The 25,412-nt window shown below is 37.3% G+C and overlaps 1 protein-coding gene across 2 annotated transcripts in view; it reads left to right on the top strand.

Annotated features, from left to right (window-relative positions):
- The window catches only part of prex1 (phosphatidylinositol-3,4,5-trisphosphate-dependent Rac exchange factor 1), a 90,184-nt gene that overhangs the window by 7,426 nt on the left and 57,346 nt on the right, over positions 1 to 25,412 (top strand). For both annotated transcript variants that reach the window (XM_067395007.1, XM_067395005.1), the window contains exons 2-3: positions 23,630 to 23,695; positions 24,102 to 24,224. In XM_067395007.1, coding sequence (XP_067251108.1) covers positions 23,630 to 23,695; positions 24,102 to 24,224 — 189 coding nt within the window. The remainder of the gene's footprint in view (positions 1 to 23,629; positions 23,696 to 24,101; positions 24,225 to 25,412) is intronic.

The raw sequence follows: 25,412 nt of genomic DNA, 5'->3' as shown, positions 1-25,412 counted from the left end.
TCAACATCTTTTGTAACATTAACAATTTCTTTGTACTGTCACTCTTGATCTATGCATCCTTGCCACCCAGCATAAATTTCTTCTGCACATTTTCATAAAGCATAGGAGACAATTGCTATAAGACTTTTTTTATTATTATTATACGTGTGAAGTCAAAAAGAAAGCAAGCTTTTGTTGCACCAAACATGTCAATGTATTTGTCTGTAGCAGAGCCCATAGTAAATCATTTATAGCAAACTTCCATTTAACAGATATTTTAAACCATCAATTTAGTAACCCAATTGCAAGGAAAGCATCCTGAGGGTTAAATGTCTTGCTCAGGGGCATAAAAAGTAAAAGCTTATGATTCAATTAACTTTTCAGTTCCTAAATGTAAGAGCCTCAGTGTTAGCATATGACCGAGGATCCGTTTCCTGTGTTGGGTTGGGATCCGTGCCCCCTCTGATGTCTTTACTGCCAGTCCAGCTGTTGTTAGTTGGTGTGGCCCAGCTGGGCTCCTAAGTACAAGAGTCTGTTCACCCAAACAGGATGACATGAATGTATGGAGGAACAGGGGGAGGAAGTCAACCTGGTGCTTCCTGCTTGCTGATGATGTCTCTGTCTGAGTCCTTGCAGGAGGGAAATACAAGCATAAGCTTTCTGGGTTATAAATAGTTTTGTAGAACTGATCTGCACCGTAGTGTCACAACCAGCTACCCAGGAGCCATATGGCTCAGCGGGGTAGATGTCTGCGCCCGCCAAATTATGGAAACTATCCTCAGCTTAGATAAACTGCTGCATTTTATGTTTTATGTTTAAACTGCAACTCTACTGACAATTGTGAATTATATTTAAAGATAGTTTGAGCCCGTTTCACTCTGTGTGTCTGAGTATATCGCCAAGGCAGAGATATTGGCAGAGATATTGGCTGATATTTGGCATTTTCATTACTAGCATTGACCAATAAGTTTTTCTATTTGGCCAACATGTCAGCTTTTATTTTGACAGCATGCATTAAGTATTTATTTCTAATTTAGTAAATATATGTAAAATAAATAGAAATTTTACTATCTGTGTTTTTACTAACTTTAAATTAAATAGTGTTAAATCATATATCTGCTATAGCCATCGGCCACCCTGCTCTCTAAGATCTAAAATCTACGTGATTTAGAAACACGGATGGAAGTAAAGATTTGTTGCTGAGCATTTTGCATGTTAAACTCTGGTCCGCTCACCCCCATAGACCCTCCGGATGCTCAGTAGTACTGATGATCATCGGTAGTGGCAGCAGTGCCACCTGTACTAAAACAGCCTGCAGCTGCGAGCTCTCGCCGTGACTGTCACAAGCTCTGCTGATTACGCTCCTCTATCCTATAAAGTGTCAGATTAACACTGTCTTAAAGTTGTAACAAGTCATGCGTTATAAGCCACCATGCCACAGAGGCACAAGCCAGCACCAGGAATTTTAGGAATCTCCTTAACTTTCCTGAGCTCAATTAGTTAAGTAGACCTTTCCTTGTGTTCAAGCATCTGATAGCAAACAAACACTGAGATAGTGTTGCTAATTATGGCTTCCTTTTTAATGCTGATGAGTGACTTTGTTTTTGTTGAGGGGGTTGAGTTTCCTCATGTTCTACTCTGATAACGTATCGCTTGAGGGAAGAACAGTTGAAGGAAAGGTGCTTTTGTAGTTTGTTGTTTCTGATGACTCCTCTGATGTTTGTAACACCCAAGGACATCTATAATATTTGGAAAAGAACGATATGCTAGCATTCCCATTTATCTCAATGGCAGTCGCTCAGTTCTGAGGTAATTTTGAATTAGTCACCTGAGCCGTATCTGTAATGTGACTAATCACTCGAGAACCGCAGGACCAAGACAACACTGATTGGCGCAGTCCCAAAAAAAGTCCCTTTCACTAGCGAGTTATGATGTCAAAGGCAGCTTGCAAGGAAAAAATATGTCTGATACATTCCTTTTAAGGGTCCTCCAAAATAAAACTGGGTACTGGTAAAACATCTACTATAAATGTAATTAAATATTAATGCTATATATATATTAAAAAAAAGTTTAAAAGTTTGGACTCTGAAGATTTTAAACATTTTAATGTCTTTAAAATGCTCACAGGCTGCATTTTTACATATTTAAATAACTATTTTATAATTTCAAATTTAATTTATTCCCATTTTCAGCAGCCATTTCCTTCAGAAATCATTCTAATATGCTGATTTGCTGCTCAAGAGACATTTCTTAGAAAGTTCAAAAGAACAGCATTTATTTACATTTTTGTCCAATTTAATGCATTCTTGCTGAATAAAAGTATTTATTTATTTTTTAAAAAGTCTTTTGCAACTGATTTCATCAGAATACATGGCCAATTTTGAATGGCTCTCAATGGAAAGGATTTTGCCTGTGTAGTTTATACTGTCTACCGGTGATTCAACACAATCACATATGATAATTAATATTTAGTTATGTGTACAAAGATTTTGGACCAATGATAGTTCATCATGGGTGGGGCTACCCAGTGTGACACTGCAGAATCATTCATTGTGGTAGCTGCTGTTTAATGGAAAAAACAGAGCTTTAAGTGGCAAATCATCAACATTGGCTGTTTTTTATATTCAGGATGTTTTTGTGTTGATGATTTGTAGGAGGACATCGTGAATCATCAGCAGTAAAAGTGAGGATCTTGTACAAAATAAACAGCAAAACTAATTTTAGCCTTTTGTTTTCTGACAGATATTGTGAGTAAGAACAGCTGCTGATGTTTTATGTGATAATTCAGTATTTTAAGCCAATTGGATCAGCTGAGTTGAAAGTCAAACTTAGAAATCCTAGATAAAGCCGACTGATTGGTGAGTCACTATGAGGTCACGAGCACAGCATGAAACTGATAAAGACGTCTGTGTTCCCGACCGCCCTGCCAGAGGCCTCTGAGGTGTTAACGAATTATGTGTTTATTCAGATATCAAAGACCGAAAAACATTGGAATATGTAACCAGCCGATGGTGTAATGGCTGTCAACTGCGCTTACTACCTGGATTCACACCTCTAATTTAATCACATCAACCTGGCCAGGCGCCATGTTACAAACACTTGCGTGAGTAAGGTATGCCTGTTGGCACCTCCTCATCTTTTGCAAACAAGCAGACAGCAAACAAAGCCATGTGTTAGAGATTATGAACACTATCAGACGGAGGAGAGGTATGCAGACCACAGGCATATGGGATAAGACTCTTAGCAGATGTTCCCAAAATGTTCAATAAACTTCGGATTGTGGCATGCAGTACTAAACTGACACTTACATAACTCTGCTTTGAGCAGGTTTAAGATCTGTTTTGTGTTCTTGGCTGTTTAATTATTCAGGTGATGAGGATTTATGTGCATATATGCGGTTAGTTTTTTCCTTGGATTTTTCTGTGGGATGGTGGTGGTGATTGCTTACTTGAATTAGTTACAATACTAGTGTTTTCTCACTCTCTCTTCACCATCAATAGCCTTGATTGTGACCCCATCGCAAACATTACTCTCCTGCTGTAGATAATAGCAGCCTACTTGAGAGGCATGTTTTGCAAAGAGAAGGGCATGGGTAAATGGAAGGCCATACATTGCCGCATTGACCCTTGACCCCTTTGACCAGGAGAGCTCTGAGGAATTCCTCAGTTGTCCTGAGGGAATTGCCCCTGTGGTTTGTGGCCAGAGGCTGGTCATGACTCTTGAGATGTTTTTTGGGTGAGATCTTCAGATGTATGGCTTTTCCAGTTGCTTCTGAAAGGGAAGAAATATGAACGTGTGACGTTAACTTATCCCACTTACCTCATCCCTGGACAAACAAAGGAGCGTGCAGTATTGATGGATGTTGGCTATGTCAGGCTGGAACTGAATTATTTACTCCTAAAGAACACTTGGAGATGGAATTAGTCTGGTTAGCTTGATCTAATGCCTGTTTAAACGGTGAAGTCATTCACTTAGGTAACTGAATAGATTTATTAGGGAATTTAACTAAAGTAACTACACATTCTCTACCAGAATTGTTTTTAATGCAGCATATCGGATAATGGGAATTCATTGACATAATTCATTAACATAATGTTTACTGATTGTTAAAGGGATATTTTACCTAAATAAATAAAGAAAAAGTAAATAAATAGTAATAAAATATAAAGAAAAAAGTGGTGCTACAGTCTATTTGTTCTGAAGTCATAGCTTTGTTCAAGGAACAGGTTGAAATTTAAGTCATTTGACCACATGAGGGTCTATAACATTTGTTTGAATGCATTTTAAACTATCTGTGGTTGTGGACAAGCTTGAAACATTTTAGACTCTGTTTACACCTATATTTTTTAGGGTTGTGCATTTGTGATCCAATCAGTTCCCAATTAGAAGAACCATTTGTTCACAAACTGCATTGATCCAACTGAGTTCAATCTAGTTTAGTTTAGTGATTTGGCTGCATGTATCTCTCTGCAGAGGAACATCATCAGTGAACAATAGCTTAAATTTGGGTCTGTTCTCCACACAACAATATTGGCTTCAGAAGACCTGGAATCTAAATGAGTCCTTTTTTTTGGTCATTTAGAGATTATAATGGATTGTGTGTGGAAAAGATGAAGATTATTTCAAAAGGAGAAGAAGAAGTTTGATTTATATAGCGCCTTTCCATAGCTCAAGGTCACTTTACATAGTGCTAAAATATTTGATTCATCAGTTATCAGTCATGATAATAATGACAGAACTATAATTTTATACATCCGTGTCGAACTTCATAAAACCTGTCGTTTGATTTAGTAATGGATGAACCAATCAGTCTGTACTTTAATCTGTCATAACCTCACAGCGGACGTAAATCATTAGATGTTGTCATCTTGTGGGTTTTATTTCCTGTGGTGAGAAGGAAGAGTCTTCTTGTCCAGCCACCGAAGCCACTCCTGTGATAATAATCAATGAAGAAATGACAGATTTGTAGTGTTTGTAATTTGACTCTAATGAAGCAATGCTGCAATGATGATTATACACTTTGTGGCTTCTGGGATGAATGTGCTGCAGTGACATTGAATCCATTATTCTAGACGGAAGTAGGAATGACACATCAGGAAATTAGATAATACGCACACCCGCATATAAGCCTGTGGTAAGTGACAAAGTAAGCTGCTGCGGTCGTTCACAGCCAAAGAAATCCCATTATACGTCAGTACACTCCAGAGGTAATTAAACTGTATGTGTTTGTTTGAGTACTCAAGCAAGCATCTCTCTATGTGAAGTGATAATGATTGCTGTCTGCTGTTGTTGTATAGGTCAGTTCAGGGTCCACTGTGCCCTTTCCCCCCTGTGGTGAATGAACCCCTGGCTCTCGTGGCACCTTTCCATGTGCTCAATCGCTCTTCCATGGAGATGAGCCCAAATGCCTTCCAGATGGCCAATCCAATCTGGACTGAGATCTTATCTGGACTACCACATGTCAGCACCAAGCCTTTGTAGCTGTACTGTCCAACGGTCAATCAGTGTTGGATTTTCTGTATGCTCAAGCTCTTTAATGAATGGGTTGTGTGACAGACACTTGGGTGTTGCTGTGAATGGGGCCGTTCACAGGAGTGTACACACCTACCTCCTATAAGCATACCAAATCAAAAACAGCCAAAAGTATTGCTATTGGTTGTTTCTGAGACAAGCGTCACTAGTATTGCTCTTAGGGTTAGAGGTACCATAAGTATTAAACTCTGGTGTAACTCAGCTGACTGACTTCTAAGCAATCAGATCCTACATTAAAGGAGAGACCCAAGTCATATCATAACCAGAATATGATAGAACAGATCCTTTGAACAGTAAGCACATTACAGCTACTTTTAATAACTCCGTGGGAATGACTGCTTTTATAATTTTTATTAGTTTTTTTTTATATTGCTCAGCTTAATTTCATTTTTAGTTTTATTTATTTGTATATTTACAGTTAGTAATTTTAGTGTTTCAAATTATTTTAGTTAGTTTCTAAGGCCACATTTTTCATTTTCATTTGAAGGTTTTCGTTTAATATTTATATTTTATCTTATTTCTATTGACAAATTGTTTCAAATAGTTTTAGTTTAGAATAATAACCCTGCAGAGAATGACCCTGAACACCCTAGCAACTGGCTGGATGATTAATCGAAAAATAATCGAAACCTCTAACCTCTAATAGAACCTCTAACCAATGTAATTTTCTCATGTTGGTTATTTTGTTGTTTTTATCTTGTTAATACTTTCCTTTAAAAAATGTAGTCATGTGACTCTGCCCTGTCCAATCAGTGGCATGGAAGCAACATGGAGGTTAACTCAAATGGCGAGTCAACACACACACAGACAGCGCATAATCCCGGAGATCACTTTCGCTTGCGTCTTCACGAAAGTTTGTCAATTGTATGCGTTTAAAGGCTTCCCAGTTTGGATATTCAAGCGATTTTAGACCATCGGATGTGTGCGCTGATGCATTGTGGCACAGGAACACTCATACAGACTGTAGCTGCACACACACACAGAGGAGCGCAGAAACTCGTCAGTGCTCTCCTGTGATTTATCACTAAAGTAACTTAGAAACTCAAAAGTTATAGCATATATGTTTCTACTTTTGAAATAACTACTTACAACCCACAGCTTCACAATAAATAGAGTTGGTTTGACAAATTCACACATGCAATCGCTCTCTCTTTAATGCATTCAAATAAATGTACTGGTAATGCACTAACTTATCTAATTGTATCTGATTTACAACGAGCAGAAATCTGTAAGAAATGTTACGAACAATAGATGAAGTAACTGCTGAAAGTGAGCTGTTATGTCAGAGCCCTCTTTCATTAGCAAAAAATATCCCACCTTTTAATAGTCATTTTTACAGTAAAACATTTTCAGTGAACTATGAGGGCAAAAAAAAAATTGTTCATTAATCGTAATCGAGGTAAAATGTGCAATTAATCGAGATTTTAATTTTAGGTCATATCGTCCAACCCTACTAGCAACCACTCGGAACCATCCCAAACACCTAAAACCACTCAGAACACCCTAACAACACCCTAGCAACCACACAGAACATTCTGGCCACGCCTAACAACCACCTTGAACAACCCAGAACTCCCTAGCAACCGCTACTCACATTTTCTTTAGAAATTTTAGTTTGGAAAATCATCTTTTTAAAGTTTTCTTTAGAATATTCTTGCTCAGCATATCAATTATATCTCTTGCCTTGTCACTCTCATATCTTTCCGTTTCTCTGCTCTCCTGTGGTGCCATGGCTCATTTCCACCCCTGTGAGCAGCTCAAACAGCCATGAACTTTGAAGCCCCTCATAGCGGAAGTGCGGGACAGGGAGCCAAACTCAAAGAGGACTTTGTTGCAGCGGCCGCTGCTTGAAGGGTGATGGGGAATCAGAGTCACGAAGAAAGAGGGGCGAGCTCAGATCCCCTCTTTCAAACCTCATCCTCCTGCAACTGGGCTCTTTGTCTCCATTAGCTGGGTCGTGGGCACAAAGAGAGGGTTTCTCTCCCCCTACCCCCCCCCCCCCCTCTTGGTTTATTTATTCGATTTCACGCCATGCCGGCCAAAATGGCCCCTTCCTTGCATCCAAAACTACTTCATACCCTTTTGCAGCGAGGCAGATTCTCACAGAGAGCCATGAAAGGGCCTTTTGGAAGGGCTGGGGTGTGTTTTTCGCCAGGCATTCACAGGAAGTGTGAGCATCGGATTCAGTAAGTTTCGCTGTTGCTCACGTTGTGGGAACCAGTGCGGGTTGTAAAGATTCTCCTCACTTGCACTGGAGAAAGAGGACAAATATGTGGTTTGGAGAACCTCAGGGGGTTCTTCTGTGACCCTTTACCGTTCATTGAATGCTAAAGTACCAGCAAGTAAACAGCACTGTTTGTTTAAAGCGGGAAAATCAACTTTAGGCAGGATGCTGTTAGTCCTAACATGTGCTGAGACATTTAACTGGAGGAAGGCCTGGTGATTTAATGTCCGAGGATGTCCTGGACAAAGGCACAGATGACATTCTATAGTTTAACATTTTACATTTTACATTTACATTTAGTCATTTAGCAGACGCTTTTATCCAAAGCGACTTACAAATGAGAGTAGTAGAATCAATTAAATCAACATGAGAACAACAGTGTATAAGTGCTGAGTGAAGTCACAGTTATGTCAGTAAAGTGCTCATAGCGAATTTTTTTTTTTTTTTTTTTTTTTTTTTTTAAATAAATAAATAAATACACAGATAGGAGAAGAATATTAGTCAAGGTAAGTGCTACTACTACTGGGTCAAGTGCTGACGAAAAAGATACGTCTTTAGCATTTTTTTGAAAATGGCTAGAGACTCGGCTGCTCGGATAGAGCGTGGTAGGTCATTCCACCAGCCAGGAACAGTCCCGGAGAAGGTCCGTGAGAGTGATTTTGTGCCCCTATGTGATGGCACCACAAGGCGCCGTTCACTTGCAGAACGCAGGTTTCTGGAGGGCGCGTAAGTCTGAAGTAGTGAGTTAAGGTATAGCGGTGCAGAGCCAGCTGTCGTTCTGTAAGCAAACATCAGAGCCTTGAATTGGATGCGAGCAGCTACTGGCAGCCAGTGCAGACTGATGAAGAGAGGAGTGACGTGCGCTCTCTTCGGTTCGTTGAAGACCAGTCTTGCTGCAGCATTTTGGATCAGTTGTAGAGGCTTGATAGTGCATGCTGGAAGGCCAGCCAAGAGAGCATTACAGTAGTCCAGTCTGGATAGAACAAGAGCTTGGACAAGAATTTGTGTGGAATGTTCAGATAGGAAGGGTCTAATCTTCCTGATGTTGTACAAGGCAAATCTGCAGGACCGGGTCGTTGCTGCAACATGATCTGTGAAGGTTAGACCAGCATCCATCACCACTCCAAGGTAACAATATTCTGTCGCTTACTACACTATATGTCAGAATGGACGAGTTAGTTTCATCAGATACTATTAGTCCGCAAAGTAGCTACATTTACATGCAACTAAATAATCTGTTAGTAATCAGATTTATGGCTCAATCGGAGTGAAAAGCCTTCATATAAACTCCTCACTCAGTTCAATTGAACTTAATCTGAATTAAATTTTCAACAGATTGAAAGAGGTTGTTTAGACATGAAATAATCTGATCAATATGAAAAAATGAGCATTGAAAAATACCTTGTTAGATGTGCAGTTTATAATAAATTCTCTATTCACATACTTTTTACTTCTTACAAATGAGCATATTTTTAATTACGTCTTACAAACTGGTCAGTTGAAGAGACTGAATTTTGACAAAATATTTGCTAAAAAGGCTTTTCTAAAATATTTTACAGCTTTCCTTTTAGGTATGTCATCAAGCCAAAAACAACGATTATTCTCGTGGTAGCTCTGGTGACAAAGTCCGGATTGCAAAGTTTAGGGTTCATATCATAGACTGTAAAAAAAGATGGACGCTGCGACGCCGCTTCCTTCCATTGTAATGAACTGAAGCCAAAATGGGCCGATGAATGGGCGCTGACACGTTACGCAATACGTCAAAAAAAAAAAGTTTGGAGCCTGGGCATGAGAAGGAATCATCAGTGGAGCCCGGAGGCGGAGTCGCGGTATCAAACTTCCGCCCAGACGACTGTGTCATCATTCATGTATTTTAAATAGACTATAAAAATTATACACAATTTAAAATTCTACCTACCTATAAAATAATAGCTATTCTGTTTCTAGAGCAATAATATTTTTGAAACCGCAAATTCAGTAGATAAAATCAATATAATATGGCACTAGAAACAACTCTAAATCGTCAGAAACGGTCCTGCCATTTTAAATCACGTTCAACTAACGTTACAGGAGATCGATTGCTGTAATTAGAGTAAGCTATCATTAGTTTTGTCCTGCTAATTATTATTTTATACCCATAAAAATAATAAGTAACTGCCAGATAACGATCACTTGCTTTTTCCCAACATGGTTAACATTAGGTGTGTTATCTTAACTAATAACATTTATTAATTAGCTTAATGCCCACATTTAATGTTACAGAAAAAAGTTCAGTGATCCGTCAGATCCTGTAGGTCAGTTAGGACAGTTTACTGCTGAAAAGCTCATTTTGTTGGTGTTAAATAACAAAAAAAATCGAAAATTAATAGTTAGTTATACATCTTCAATCTCCCCTCGAAGCTCCGACAATACTCAGACAAGCTGTCAGTCAACTTCGAATCATGACGACATGCCTCATTTTTATAGCATCAAATTGCTAGCTAAAATCTAAATGATCACAAAAATGAACAACTGAATATATATCAGCGTGATAACAACTACCTTAAATGACCAAAACCATCTTTCAGAAAGTTTTATTTGAAGCAGAATTTATTTTTAAGTTTTCACTGAAGTCTCATTCGACTGCATTGAGAGGGCGGGGTTTATGACCTGTACTGCATCCAGCCTCCAGGGGGCGATCAAAGAGCCCGCAGCTTCACTTTTCAGGAGAGACACACCCGGTTCATATAAAAAGAATTTTCAAAATCTGAAATCAGATTTGATTCATTCAGATTAATGGAAATTAGTAGATGTAAACATACCTAGTGTTGCGATGCATGCATGCAGTCCCGTAATGCCCACTTTTCACAATCCAATCAATTGATGGGTGGCTCACTATCATGTTCCAGTCTGACAAATCAGCCTGGTCTCATTGTTAATACTTTGGTATTATTACTTATCATTTAGAGGTACGAAATGTACATTTTTGTACATTTGGATAGATTCTGATGTGTACTATATATGTATATGAACTATATATGGACGTATTGACAACATACATAAACATTGAGTATTTATAGCTAAAAAACATAAAATATTTCAGAATATTTTATATCATAAAGATATCTGTATAAATGCCCTTTTACCATTTTTATAGATTCATTTTATATACCTTTACCCTACCCCCAAACCCAAACAAATACATTTTATAGAGAATTTAAAAAGAATATATAAAATGTAATGAACAGAAATGTATAGGAAAATTACCACATTACTAACAATATAGCATTAAAAAGATTGAGCAGCTAATCCCACTCCTACCTCTAAACCTACCCATATCATTTTCTTAAAAAAAAAAAATGTACAGTTAAAGAAATAAAGAAAAACATAACAGACATAACAAGTGTAATCACAATAAATTACTTATTGCAAAAATGTCAAAAGCGGTACAAATGACGGCTATAATAGTTCTGTATGAGGTACAGAGCAGAATTTAAGTTATTAATTGCTGAAAATGTTATCCTGATTCACTCCGTGAAGGCGTGCACTTCTCATTAATGCACATCAACCGAAACGCAACATGTCGCAATTTGTGACGAACCAGGCGAGAGGCAATGGGCGTTTGATATCACTGTCGTAAAGCTTCTTGAGGCGGCAATGTTTGAATTTATAACGATTTCATGATTTGATGTTTTCGGCCCTCCTTATTCTAAAGATGTGGATTACAGCTCACTAAAGAAATTGATTACTTTTGTGGATTTATGTTGCAGTTTTGGTGTATTTTATGGTTCTATTGTCAGTCGCATGTTTGAACATCTGTAAAGTTGTTCATACGTAAATAATTTATTTCAGTGCTGTCAATATTTTACATTCCAGTGTTTATGGAAATTTAAGTAAATATATGTGTGGTACAACCTCACTTTACATAAAATAATTATGAATACTCATGAGATCATGTTGGACGAAAAATGGAGTAGGCATGTGGTGGGTTAGTTATGGCATAATTTAAGTTATTGACAGTACATGATAAGTTAGAGTTGTGCAGTCTGGTGAATCCTGATAATTCAGATGACTTTGGGTTTTAATAGGTTAGACTTTTGATTATTTACTTTGTATTTTCTTCAAACTGTCCTAGTTTTTTAGAACACCAGAGTTCTCTTCATTGTTGTGCATTTAAAACTCCTCTTCATTGTTGTTGCTGTAGAATTATTGCTGAATGAAAGCGACTTTCAGGCAAATTGAGTGTTAGGAAAGCTCTGTGTCTGCAGAAATGTCTACTGTTTACTTCCAGTCTGAACGCTGAAGCATTCAGTTTTCTTACTCAGTTGTCTGATGATACTACTTTGAATTTATTTTTAAATTTACACTCTTACACTCGAGCATTGTTGCTGATATTCAGAGCATGCTATATTTACATGTACTGGAGTTGATTTGTGGGTGTAACTGTGAATGTGTGTAAATGTGAAACATTCTTGTTTGATGTGTCAATATATAGTAGTCATACCCTGAAGGAGAGAGAACTTTTACATGCTTTTATATCACTTTAGCCCATTGGTAGTAGTGTAAGACATACTATTATTCACTTTGGTTCTGGCTTTTTAGTGTAAACCATCTGATCATAAAAGCAGCAAACCTGTGCTGCTTCATTTTGTACAGGCTTAATTCCAGTAAATTGGGCCATTTTTGTTCTGACAGTCACCTCTAGTCAAAAAGTGGCCCAATTTTCCTGTATTCACACTATAATGCATGATCCTTCTTAAAAAGATCACCATCTAATTTTATTTAAAGGATCTTAGGGCTTTAGAAAATATCAAAATAATAAAAAAATGGTTATATTGCCCGGACCATGATATGACCTGTAGTCTTTACAGTAGGTTCAGCTTTAAGTTCAAGAGCAAGTTGCTCTTGTACATGTTGTTCTGGCACCGCCTGTAAAAACAGCACATCACTGTTTTTTGAATATCTCACTTCTGTTTCTCCGTTTGATTAGTAGGAATCACATGCTACAGTGAAGGCTTAGAAGTGTGCCTTAATGCTTTTTGCATTTCTGCTTTTTCATCATCTGAAGCTTCCCTTATGTTGTTAAGCAATTTGGGCTCTCCCGTACCAATGTTTTCTGACTGTTGGAATTTGACAAGCTCTTGCATAAAATTTATGTTATTTTATTATTTTGAGCTCACTGTTATCAACAAATTGGCTCAGTACAGAGCTAACAATTAGGCCTGTGAGATAAAATAATGTTAATTATCGCAATAGAATTTTCCTCTATAAAATTATAACTAAAGTTCAATAAGTGTTCGACGTATTGTTTATGCATAAGCACTGTAAATAATGCTGTGCATGCGTGTTGCAGACTTTCGCACTGGTGCTAGTACCAATTTACCCAACTGATAAGCACTGCCATTTCTTTTTTGTTATTTTTTGTTATTAAGCTATATCAGTTACTAATACTAAATTAGGCTGCTGTTTTTCATAACAAATACCATAGAGACAATATGGTTACACTGCCCTCCAAAAGTTTGGAAATGCCCTAGAGAAGTGGGGTTTTGGACAATATTGGCATGAATCCTGTTTAATTTGTGATAATTTTGCACTAATAAGGGACAACACAAACTATGAAAACATATTTTATTACATAAACAGTTTATACATAGAAAAATCTTAAATTTTCGATTCATCAAAATATCCACCATTAGCAGCTATCCAACCTAAACTGGGTTCTAATTGGTTCATTGTTTTCTAAACTTAATTGGTAATCAATTGTTGAAGCTATTAAGGTGTGCTGACCCAAAAATCTTTTACAAACCTGGGCCAAGTTTAAACCTCTGGAGTCTGAGGCTGATTTGGGGCTTGGAGAAGTTTTGGCATGCCCTGACATTTGTGCTTTTTTCAGTTGTTCATAAACATATTAATGGAAAAAGTGTCATTACACTGTATTCAGCACAAACTAGGCTACAATAATATGTGAGGAACATGTATGTACATGTTTGTATTTTTGAAGGAATAATGTTTATGCGTGGTTATTGAAAAAACAAAAAACTTAAGTCACTGAAATAAGGTAAAAAAAGTATATTAAATCTGTGTTCACAAGACTTCTGGGTATTGGAGGTTGTAGACTAGAGTTTTTGCTTCAGAATTATGTAAAAATTATGCTGCCTACTTCATATAAAACAATATATTGATTTAGTTTTTGTAAGACACTTTTTGTCAAGAAACACAGTATGCGTGGAGACGTGAATCTGCATGAATAATGGGCCATTTACACCTGAGAAGACAAAATAATCACATAATAATGACCTGAAATGACTTGCATATTAATGAGGTCTTTCAGTCAGGTAGGCTGTGAAAAAAAAACCCTCTGTAATAATGTCTCAGCTCATCATAAACAGTAATACTGTGAAATATTTTTACAATTTAAAATAATGGTATTATATTATATTCTTTAAAATATAATGTATTTCTGTGATGCAAAGTGTCTAAACAATTATGTTACCTCTATGGCATTTCATATAGGCTTTTAGCTTAAAAGCATGCACATTTGGAGAAATATTGATGGATTCTTATATATTTGTCAATTTTCTATACTGAGAAGTAATATTTATTGTCATCACTATGAGTGCTGGATACTGTTTTTTTCAATTCATACTTGCAGCCGGAGGGCGCTCTCTGTGCACATTTAGTCCACAAATTATTCTAAAGAAGAAGAGGACATTTCAGGAATGGTGTTTTTAATTCATACTTGCAGCCGAAGGGCGCTCTCTGTACACCTTTAGGCCACAAATTTATATAAAGAAGAAAAGGAACTAGGAACTAAATGTCTTCTAGAGATCGCTAACCATTGCTTTAACATCCAAATAAACACTTTTCAAGACAATAAATACATGATTGAGACGATGAATGCATGTATTGCCTCTGAATTTGTGTCTCAATAGCGCTGGCTCCGTGGGCGTGGCCGTATTAGCAGGTAATGAGCTGAATCACAGACTTCTGACATGGCTCTCTTTTCATACAGATTACATAAACACAGAATGTTTGTTTTCGATTTAAAACCTGACATTTCAACATTTCTTTAGACGTAAGTGTCATTTTTTTTTTTTTGTCATTAGTATTCATAAATTACAGTTCATTTTCTGAGAACTATCAGATTGGACTTCGTTCAGAGGGAGAGGAGAGATCACGCATCATGTTAGTTTTCTTTATTTTACAAAAAGCACAACATTGTGTTTTTACTCTGAGTGTATACAAATAAAAGAAGATATTCTATAGTTTCAATTGATATATTACTTATGTCTCTATGACAAGAAATGACGGAGTATTTTAAGTCTGTTTTGCTGCAATGTTAAAAAAATCCTGCAAAACGCGCCGGCGCGTTTTCAGACCTCAGGGAGTTAAACCAGTAATCAGGCATCACAGCCGGCAAAGGGTCATGTCTGACTTCGACATGTATATATTGCCATTGTTATGTAATCAAAATGAAAATTATTATTGCTGGTCTTCAATGATAATGTCAAGTTACTTTAATGTATTTGGACCAAAAAATGATAAGGATTTATGCTGATATGGTCCCAAACCACACTTTGTCAGGGGTGTTTCTGTTTCCAAGCTTTTGGAGGGCAGTGTACATTTTACCATGGTAGTGAGATGCAATGCATGGTTTTAGGTTTTTACAATTTTTACTGATGTTACTGTTTTTGTTAATGAACATAAATTTACATCTTCATTCTAACTCAAGCAAACTGCTTCGTCATCTCAAGCTACTGTCAAGTGTGCATTTCTGTGGGACAGGATTTGACATTTGTCTTGATATTTATTGATATGGACTGATATGAAAATTTTATCCTGATAATAAGTGCTATGCCTTTTGTCGACTTGTTTTAGTAAATGATTTGAAGGGGCTGTCTTGTTTAAAGAAATTGCTGAGTTTACCCTAGTTTCACAATCAGAAGTTTAAAAAGGCCATGTTGCAATAGCCAGACTTGTCCCTTATTTCAATAGACTGCCACTGTATTTGCCCTGTGTGACAGACTTCACGTGCTTTTAAGTTGCATGTGGTTAAAACAGGATCTCAATGACACGTAAGAGAATATTCTAGTTGTAATCAAATAGGTCAGTGTCTGGACTCCCCACTGTTTCGCTGTAAAATAAGTTTGTCCACAATTAACCAAGGTTAATTTTTAAAGTGAAATAATGATGTGACTTTTGATGATATTGTAATCAATATCCCAGTACACATTGATTGTCCACCATACTTTTTTTCCACTGTGTCTGTGGCCTGGTGCTGGTAGGTCAACCAGAACAGTGCTAGCCTCGACGTCTGCTAGTGGCAGAAGTGGTGGCAGCAGGCTCTTGACCCTCAGTCCTGTTGGGAGAGGTTGAAGTCCATGACAGCATATGGCCAGTCTGGTTTGGTCCACCTTACTGTCTGACCATCTTTGCCTGACTGCTTCACATCAAACAAAAGGCTTGTTGCCCATGTCTGACCTTCTGTCTTTCCACAGTTAAGCGCCTCTGGTGGGTTAGATCTCCAGTTAGATCTCCGTTGGTCAGATCTCTTTTATTTTGGTCAGTGTTTTACTCTGTAAAATGATGTTTTTTTGTCTCTCACAGGAGCTTTACTTCCCTCAAATCAAGAATGGCTACAAACACACTATTCCCTAAAGGTTTCAAGTCTTTGAGCCTGAACTTTACCTCAGTCAGTGTGTCGAATGGATTTGCGTGTCTGAGATATACTTCAACGTTGATCAGAACCCTGATTTGTCCACACTGATGCAAGTTGTTTCTCTGGCATGCACTGGCCTAATTCTCTGCGCTGAGAGGCGCTGACCACACAAAGCTTCTTCACACCGCACCGTTTCCTATCTAGAGTCATATCCTTCCTCTTTTTGTTTTTCGTAAAGAGAACTCAACATTATTTCCCCCTTCCTCACCAAGTTTCACCTCAGTTCATCCAGTGCTCTGATTTTGGGTGGTGTTCTTAATAAAAGATATTAAAAAAAACTATGATTTTTTAAAAAAAGGAAGTTTCTCATTTCATAATTACACTTAACATTTACCAAACACTGGAAAGTGAAAACCGTATAATCTTATGTATGCCGCAGTATGCACTATATATCTCTTGTTTCTGAAATATTATTAATTATATCCATAGCTACACTAAACATTTCAAAGAGTTGAATTTTACATTATCACTTAACATCGCTGTGTCACATGATCTCATCAAGTTTCACGTTTGTTTTTGTATTGTTTTTGGGGGGCGTTTTTGCCTTTATTATGATAGGCATCTGAAAGTGTTAATTATCTTGCTGTCAATGGAGGCCTTCTGAGCCAACAGATTTTATCAAAAATATCTTAATTTGTGTTCCAAAGATGAACGACGGTCTTATGGGTGTAGAACGACATGAGGGTGAGTAATTAATGACAGAATTTTCATTTTTGGGTGAACTAACCCTTTAACATTTTGTATACTGATGTGCCAAGAGATCAAAAAAATCACAGGTGATATTACTTCTGGTTCATCCAGCACACTGAAAATGAAAGTTTTGTGCATATACTGTACTTTTTTATTGTATATATTGCGTGCATATTTAAAATTGCATTCAGATTATGCTAGTGTGCTATTTCAAACAGCCAGTCTAATACATTTTCATTTGTCCGTACTTGCAGAAGGCAGCACATTGGCATTGCTAATATCAGCTAATTGAGTTGCAGTGGTGTTTGTTTATCAGAGAGGGACTAAGTGGTGTGTCTGTTTGCATGATAATGAAAGACTCTCGTCTGTGAGAGAGGCCGTAAAGGAGGTCATTGGAGTGGCCCATCGCCGTTTAGTGTCAGAGCGCTCAAAGAGAAAGCAAGTGTGACAGAAATGGCTCTTTAGGCAGAGATGTGCTGGATGAAAGTGAATGGATTTCACTCATGTCCTTCTCTCAGCTCTGAGACTCTGGTATAGATCTGCCCATGTGCCATTAACTGAACTGCTGCTGGTTGTATCTGCACCTCAGCTGGTTCAGTTGCATCTGAAAGGTTGATGATAATGCTGATTTTGGGTCATACTTAGATTTACATTTGAGGTATGTTCATAAATATAAAAAATGAAAATCAATTCCAGGGGCAAATACTGCAAAATGTACATTTTATGAACCTGTTTTGAATAAATATTCCGGGTTAATGCTGAAGTTAGTCATATTTCAGTCCTGTCACCACTGAAAATATTTTTACTTCCTCAATTTATAAAAACAAACCAAAAACGTGCTGACAGAGATGTACTTAACATGAATGTTTTGAGGAAATTATTTGCTAATTAGTGCTTAACTCGTATACGAAAATTCCTTGAAATGTACACATGATTCCTAGGAAGGCACTGCTGTAGAAGATATTGCCATGACTACAGGTCCTATAACTACGCCACAAGTACATTTACTTTACATTGATATTCTGTCCAGGCACATCCATTCCAAAGGAGCTTACAGGAATGTGTGAAAAACTGCAGTGGACATCATACATGGCTGTGGTTTCTCAGATGCACTACAAAACCCCCATAAACCATCACAAACGAGTGCATATTCAGTGTGTTTATGCGTGCAAGTCTTACTTCACAGTTTCCAATGCGGTATGTTTATGGCACTGGTCCATTCTCAATACAAGGGTGAAAGGCTGTGCAAGCTTACGAACCATTTTTTTCCCCCCATTCTATCTCAATAATGACAATCATTGTTTGATAAAGCACTAATTTAAAGGAAAGCCATCTAAACAATGAACAGTGTTGATGTATTGTGTGTGGGAAACAGCAGCCTTTTTGTTACGGAAAAGGTTTGTTCTGCCTTTTCCTTCCTGAAATGCAAGAGGCCAAGGTCTCGCTCCTGTCATTGAATTAGTCTCAGTGTTTGGTTAAGGTCACCCTGTGTTGCAGGTGGCAAAATTATAATGTCTGTTTCCTGGCAAAGCATTTCATTGAGGGGGGAAAAGAGTCTACGAACAGCTTGTTTCCTTTGTGGGGACATATGGACACATTCATGCTCTTCTACATCTAATAGCCTGTGGCTATTCTACTGTGTGTAACTCTATTCCCCTGTTTCTCTTACCAGCTGGACAGAACAGATAGTCACAGTCTTCAAATATGTAAACCTCATCAGAGTGCTTACGATTACTAGTTATATAGTAGTTATATATACATTTTAAATGTACTAAAATTTGGTCAATTTATAAAATTATTAAATTACAATTGTATAAATAAAATTAAATCATCTGACTTGAGATGCATATATCCTAATATATTAAAATATTAATGTTTTATTATTTTAATATATGTTAAGTTTAACTTGTTAGTTACATAATTATATTTATATATTAAAACAATTGCAACAGTTTGAAGTTATATATTATCATTTTTTTATACAATCACTCTATTTTTCTCAGACTGGCAGACTTTTGCTGAGAGTTTCATCTCTCAAACTTATTTGTGATTTTTTTTTTTTTTGGTTTGTGCAATTTAGTCTTTTTCAATTGCCCCCCATTGCGGTTTTCCTCGTTCTCCTCTACAAATGCATCTGTCATGTCTGAAGTCTGCACACACTGAAGTTTCCATTTGAGAACATAATCAGAGTAATATGTAGTCCTCTCAGTTTTATTCTGGCTCTTTTTTATTGAGATGAAATGAAACATGGGCTCATCTGATTACTGGAAGAGATTGAAGTCACAACAAAATTGCTTGTAAAGGATGACATGCAATATTTCATTAGTTCAGTGCCTTATACCTCTTTGAATCAGGATGAATGAATTCATTTTTTATTTCGCACACATGCCCCCGGTCGCACCTGTCATCCTCTGTTGCTGACTTCACACTCTCCGTTGCCCAGAGAAACAGTAACAGTTGCCATGGAATCACAACGTAGCCTTGTAGTGTTTGTTTATTTACATGAATTTTTTGACGTAAGCACGAGAGTGATGCTGGAAAAGGCCAGAGAAGAGCAAATCAGAAGAGAAAATAAAACTCTTAATGGTGAAGTGTGTCTTTTTTTTTTCAATGTTATAATTTTTCATATCCCTGTTTAATGTGCAGAGAGGGCTCTAAGTAACCCTGAAAAGTGTAAACATTGTGATTCGGTGGAGCTATTAAAACATTTTTGTTGAGAATTCTGTCCAGCTGAACACAGTAACACTGGCTTGACCATTGGCATGAGTTTAGGGGCAGGGCTGACTGATTGGAGATGGGGAGAGAGTTATAGTTTTAATCTGTTCATTATATTTGAAAATATTGGAAAATCTATCTCCGTTTGTGTCATCCAAACACACTTGTTATCCTTCACATCCTTCATTCTGGTTGTGGTGCAGTTTGGAGATGTACATCCTGTCTCTTACTCCACCAGTCACATGGATGACCATTTTATTGATGAATGTGGATGGGCCATATGAGAGATTAAATTATGCCTAAGGGAGACCCCCCCCCCCCCCCCCCCCTGCCCCAGGAACTGCAATGAACAACACGACCACCATCATCACCACCCATATTACACTATGTGTCAGTTACAAATGTGTTCAGGGCCCTTCTGGGATATCTGATGTACATTTACTTCAGACAAGCTAAACATTGCCTTCAACAATGATTTTACAAACATTATTGTGCTTAATGCTGCGTTCACGACATGTCGTAATTACCGTAGGCTCGAGATGACAAGTAATGTTCTATTCGGAGCTGTTCACATCCTCAGACTGGGAATTATGCATTTCTGTTGTGGCACTATCAACGCCTAGGCCTAAACGAATCTGCAGTGGTCAGCTGGTACAGCGGTCACATCGTACAAGTAGGAGCTCTCAGAAAATTCCAATCTTAAAAGCTGTAATTACGAACTCTACAAGGAATTGAATGTTTTTTACAAGTTGAAATCTCGAAATTATGGTGATTTCAACATGGCATGTTTAACTACTATGTGGTATTTAAAGGGTTAGTTCACCCAAAAATGAAAATTCTGTCATTTATTACTCACCCTCATGCCGTTCCACACCCGTAAGACCTTTGTTAATCTTCGGAACACAAATTAAGATATTTTAGTTGAAATCCGATGGCTCCGTGAGGCCTGCATATGGAGCAATGACATTGCCTCTCTCAAGATCCATAAAGGTACTAAAAACATATTTAAATCAGTTCATGTGAGTACAGTGGTTCAATGTTAATATTATAAAGCGACGAGAATATTTTTGGTGTGACAAAAAAAAACAAAATAACGACTTATTTAGTGATGGCCGAATTCAAAACACTGCTTCAGAAAGATTCGGAGCACAAATGAATCAGTGTATCGAATCATGATTCAGATCGCGTGTCAAACTGCTAACGGCTGAAATCACATGACTTTGGCGCTCCGAACAGCACATTCGATACACTGATTAATTTGTGCTCCGAATCTTCCTGAAGCAGTGTTTTGAAATCGGCCATAACTAAATAAGTCGTTATTTTCTTTTTTTGGCGCTCCAAAAATATTCTCGTCGTGTTAACATGAACCGATTTAAATATGTTTTTAGTACATTAATGGATCTTGAGAGAGGAAGTGTCATTGCTCCCTATGCAGGCCTCATGGAGCCATCGGATTTCAACTAAAATATCTTAATTTGTATTCCGAAGATTAACGGGTCTTACGGGTGTGGAACAGCATGAGGGTGAGTAATAAATGACAGAATTTTCATTTTTGTGTAACTAACCCTTTAAATGGAAAGTTCACCCAAAAATTTAAATTTCACCCTCATGTTGTATGACTTAATTTCTTCTGCAGAACACAGAGATATTTTGGATTTTTAAGAATGTTTTGACTGTTTTTGAGGTCCAAAATAATGATTAGACAAACACTAAGAACATTCTTCAAAATACCTTCTTTTATGTTCCACAGAAGATAGAAAGTACACTGTAAAAAATCAAAAGTTGAGAATACTTAAAAGTTTAAGGCAATGTACTTCAGCAGATTTTTGAGCTTTCTCCACTTGTTTTTGTATAAACTGAATACAACAAGTTGAGAAAACTCAAAAATCTGCTGAAGTTTGTTGCCTTAAACTTTTAAGTTTTCTCAACTTTTGATTTTTTTTCGTGTAATACGGAGTGAATAAATGATTACAGAATCCTTTTAAGTTGAATCAAGTGTTTCTTAAGTGCGAGCATGTGATTTCAGATGGTGTTTACAGCTAAATGTGTTTGAGAGTCCTTACAAACAAACACTCTTAGGAGCATAAACTGGCATGGTAAATGTCTTCCAGAGATGCAGAAGTGTGACTGAGAGTCAGTCTGTCATTATCAGAGGGATGCCATGGGGTGGCGAGTGCTTCTCATTAGCAAACTTTTCGTCCTGTCATTGTGGTAAAGGAAAAAGAGGCATGATAGCCTGCATTAAAGGTCTCGTTCGCCTTTAAAATCCATGAGAGAAGGATGAATAAGATTGACAAAATAATGAGAGATTTTTCTACCGAAACAATCAACCATATGCTGACACACAAAATAACCTCACATGCTAATAAAAGAATCAAAGAAAGATGGAATGAAAAAAACGACAATAGTAATGTGGCAAAGGTGAAAACGCTCAGGATAAGTCTTTAGCTGTGTCGTGTTGCTGTGGGTAACCGTCGGAGACAATAGCTGGAGTGACAGGTAATTTAACAGACACTAGGGCGGAATGAGTCGAGCGCGCTGTTAGCAGATCGGCTCATTGCTGCTGCCGCTGCTGATGAGAAGTGTTTTACAGAGCTAGAATTAGAAACAGTCAGTGAGTGGCAGACTCTCTTTCTCTGAGGGAGACTTCTAAAACTGTGCAAATCAGTGATGAAGATATTTATAATTCTCTGTCAACCCTCTACTTTGGATTTTTGGTGAATCAATACTATAATTAAATGTGCCTGTCTACAGCTATTTTACTCATCAATATGTAAATATGTATATGTAAATTGTTCTCAACCAGGGGCCTCAGCAAATGTCCAGGGGGCCATCATAATGACTTAAAATAATCGTAACAAGCATTAAAATGTGCTAAAACAACTAAAAATCAAGACATTTCTTATTTTAGTTCACCTCCTTAACCATTTTCTTTAAAGAACTAGGCATCCCACTGTCTTGAAAAACCTTTTTTATATATGGTTTCTAGACCTGGAAAAAAGTCATGTAAATAAATAAAATCTCCATTGGCATTTTTATAATGAATATGTTTCTAGTTATGCCAAGCTCTAAAATATTTCATGGAGTAGAAATTGTGAATAAAAAAAAAGTCCTTATCTTTATCCAGTAAATCACGCAAAACTGTCAAATATTGTTGTTGACTATGCGGGGCCCGGAGTCAAAAAGGTTGAGAACCACTCATAGTTATGTTTGTACAATGTATGAGATGGGGCCCTTCTCACGGTTTACAGGGAGCTTTTCGAGATTTGTCATCCTCCACTGATGATGTCTGAACGTTTACAATGAGTTTGAAAAGCTTTGCCATATTTACATACAGTAAATGTTGATATAAATTGTTACTTTGAGTTTTGTGTTGCTGATTTGATTACTGTGTTTATGCTAATGTGTGCATGCTTGTGTAGCTGGCCTCCCATTCTTTCATTGTTGGCACATAGTCTATTTGCACAGCAGGGTATAAGTTTCTGATAATTTGTCTATGACACTTCTGTTTTTTTTTCTCTCTTGATGTGAACCATTTCCAGACGGTACAGGACATAAAGTTTGACTTCACACTGTTGTGTGTGTTTGTCACTAAAGCTGAATGTTGAGTCTCCTGTTAGATATGCAGACAGAAAAGGGTGTCAACCTACAGGAAGTGTACAACTTCAAAAAATCAACTTAAGTGTGGCGGCCATAGAAATCTGCCCCACCTTTTTCACACTGCAGTGATTCCACATGTAAACACTAACTTTTTTTTCTCTTTGTCTCTCTCTATTTTTGTAAATCAACAGGCTTTTCTCCAGAGAATTAGGCAGACCTCAGAAAACCAACAATGTCTCACTCCAGAGCAGTTCAAGGTAAATCACCATTAACACACACAAAACCTTTACATGCAGAATTATTATTTATTTAAAATATTCATTGGTTCCAAAAAGTATTTGAACACATACATTTCTCAAAACGTGTTGAAACAGCCATTTTGCAATTACTTTAAACAAATAATTTGAACATTTTAGTGGATGCATGGAGTCAGTGTGCATGAACCACTAACGTTTAATACTTTCATTTTACACTTTTGTAATCTTTTCATTCAAAACCCAACAAACTTCTTTATCATTCATGAACACCAATTAGTTTGATATTTTGTGACATTTTCAAATGTGGCTTTTTGAAGAGAAAAATGTCAAGAGCCTTCCCTCTTGCAGAAAAATTAGCATTTATTTTTAATGATTTTCTTAAAATTTGTCTCTTACTTTCACACAGGTCTTGTTTTCCAACATTGAGTCCATTTTGGAGGTCCATTATGACTTTCTTTCCACTCTGGAAGCCAGTTTGCAGCCTGAACCCCAGGTGCACCATTCTCTCGGACATGTGTTCCTCCAGTTTGTGAGTACCTGAGATTACATTTGAAATCATCTTTGAACTAATGCTGCTTAGTCGTTGATTTATTATGATTTGAGTTTTTTAGTCAAGCAAACCGTAAATATCTTTTTTCCAATATATCTCAGTGTGGGATTGTTCCTAGTATCCTAAATCTGCATGCTCTTAAAATACTATCAGCCCTGAGATTGTCTCCCCTCCCTGTGGTCCTTCTGAAAAAGTGTATAAACAAGCAACTTGTCCTGCACGTGACCAGTTGTTCAATAAATAGTAGTTTAATACATAAAATGTTTCTGTCAGAGACACTGAATTTTAATTTTTGCAACAATTGATCAATTGCTTTCTACAATTAAAGCTTCTTCAACTGTAAACTATTCTGTATAAATGTAAAATATTTTTCCCTATCTGAAAATATGATAATAATGAAAATGGCGATATTCAGTGATTTGATTCATTTCTTTTCAGTTATGGCTGCCAGCAGTAGTCCAGTATTTTTTAAAGCAATGCAAATTAAATCTGCCGCTTTAACTCTATCCATGGTTCTCACAAGAAGTGTTTTGGGTTTGGCATGTGTATGTGACCTTCGACCAAGTTCACTGAAACATTCTGAGGTTTTAACCTCAAACTAGAGTGAATTTCCTCTTAATTGGGCTGGCTGTGTATGTATGTGTGTGTGTATTTTGGATGAACGGTGTTATAAAGCATATGCCAGAGCAGATGTTCTCCTCGTTCATGGATGAGGGTGTGTGATGCTGCCAAACTCTCTCATTACAGGTGCTGTGGTCTGGAGCCCTGAGGGCCCAACCAGAGTACTGACACACACACATATACACTGCATATACACTAAACCCTACGTAGACATGTACACACATACAGTTATAGACAAATTAAGAGGGTGAAAAGAGAAATCATTAAAATTTAGATGTATTGTAAAGAGAAAAACAACCACACACTGCCTCTGGAATCCCGGTATCGTATTCATATTCTGTCAGGATGCCTCAAGCACCCTCAGCTGTCAGGATTCACATCATCCCTGTCAAGGTTACAGTGCCTACACTGATTGTTCCTGTGGAGCTTGGATAAATGGCATCCTACCTTCACCACATGCATCTTTAATAAACTGTCACCCAGCCCTGAATTCTTCTGGGCTTTCTAACCAGACTTATCTATATAATGATTTTTATTTTATTTTAT

Source organism: Chanodichthys erythropterus, chromosome 9, assembly GCF_024489055.1.
Source record: "Chanodichthys erythropterus isolate Z2021 chromosome 9, ASM2448905v1, whole genome shotgun sequence".
In the NCBI taxonomy this organism is placed as follows: domain Eukaryota; kingdom Metazoa; phylum Chordata; class Actinopteri; order Cypriniformes; family Xenocyprididae; genus Chanodichthys; species Chanodichthys erythropterus.
Note: the sequence above shows the minus strand (reverse complement) of the source record. Positions and strands in the feature narration are given on the sequence as shown.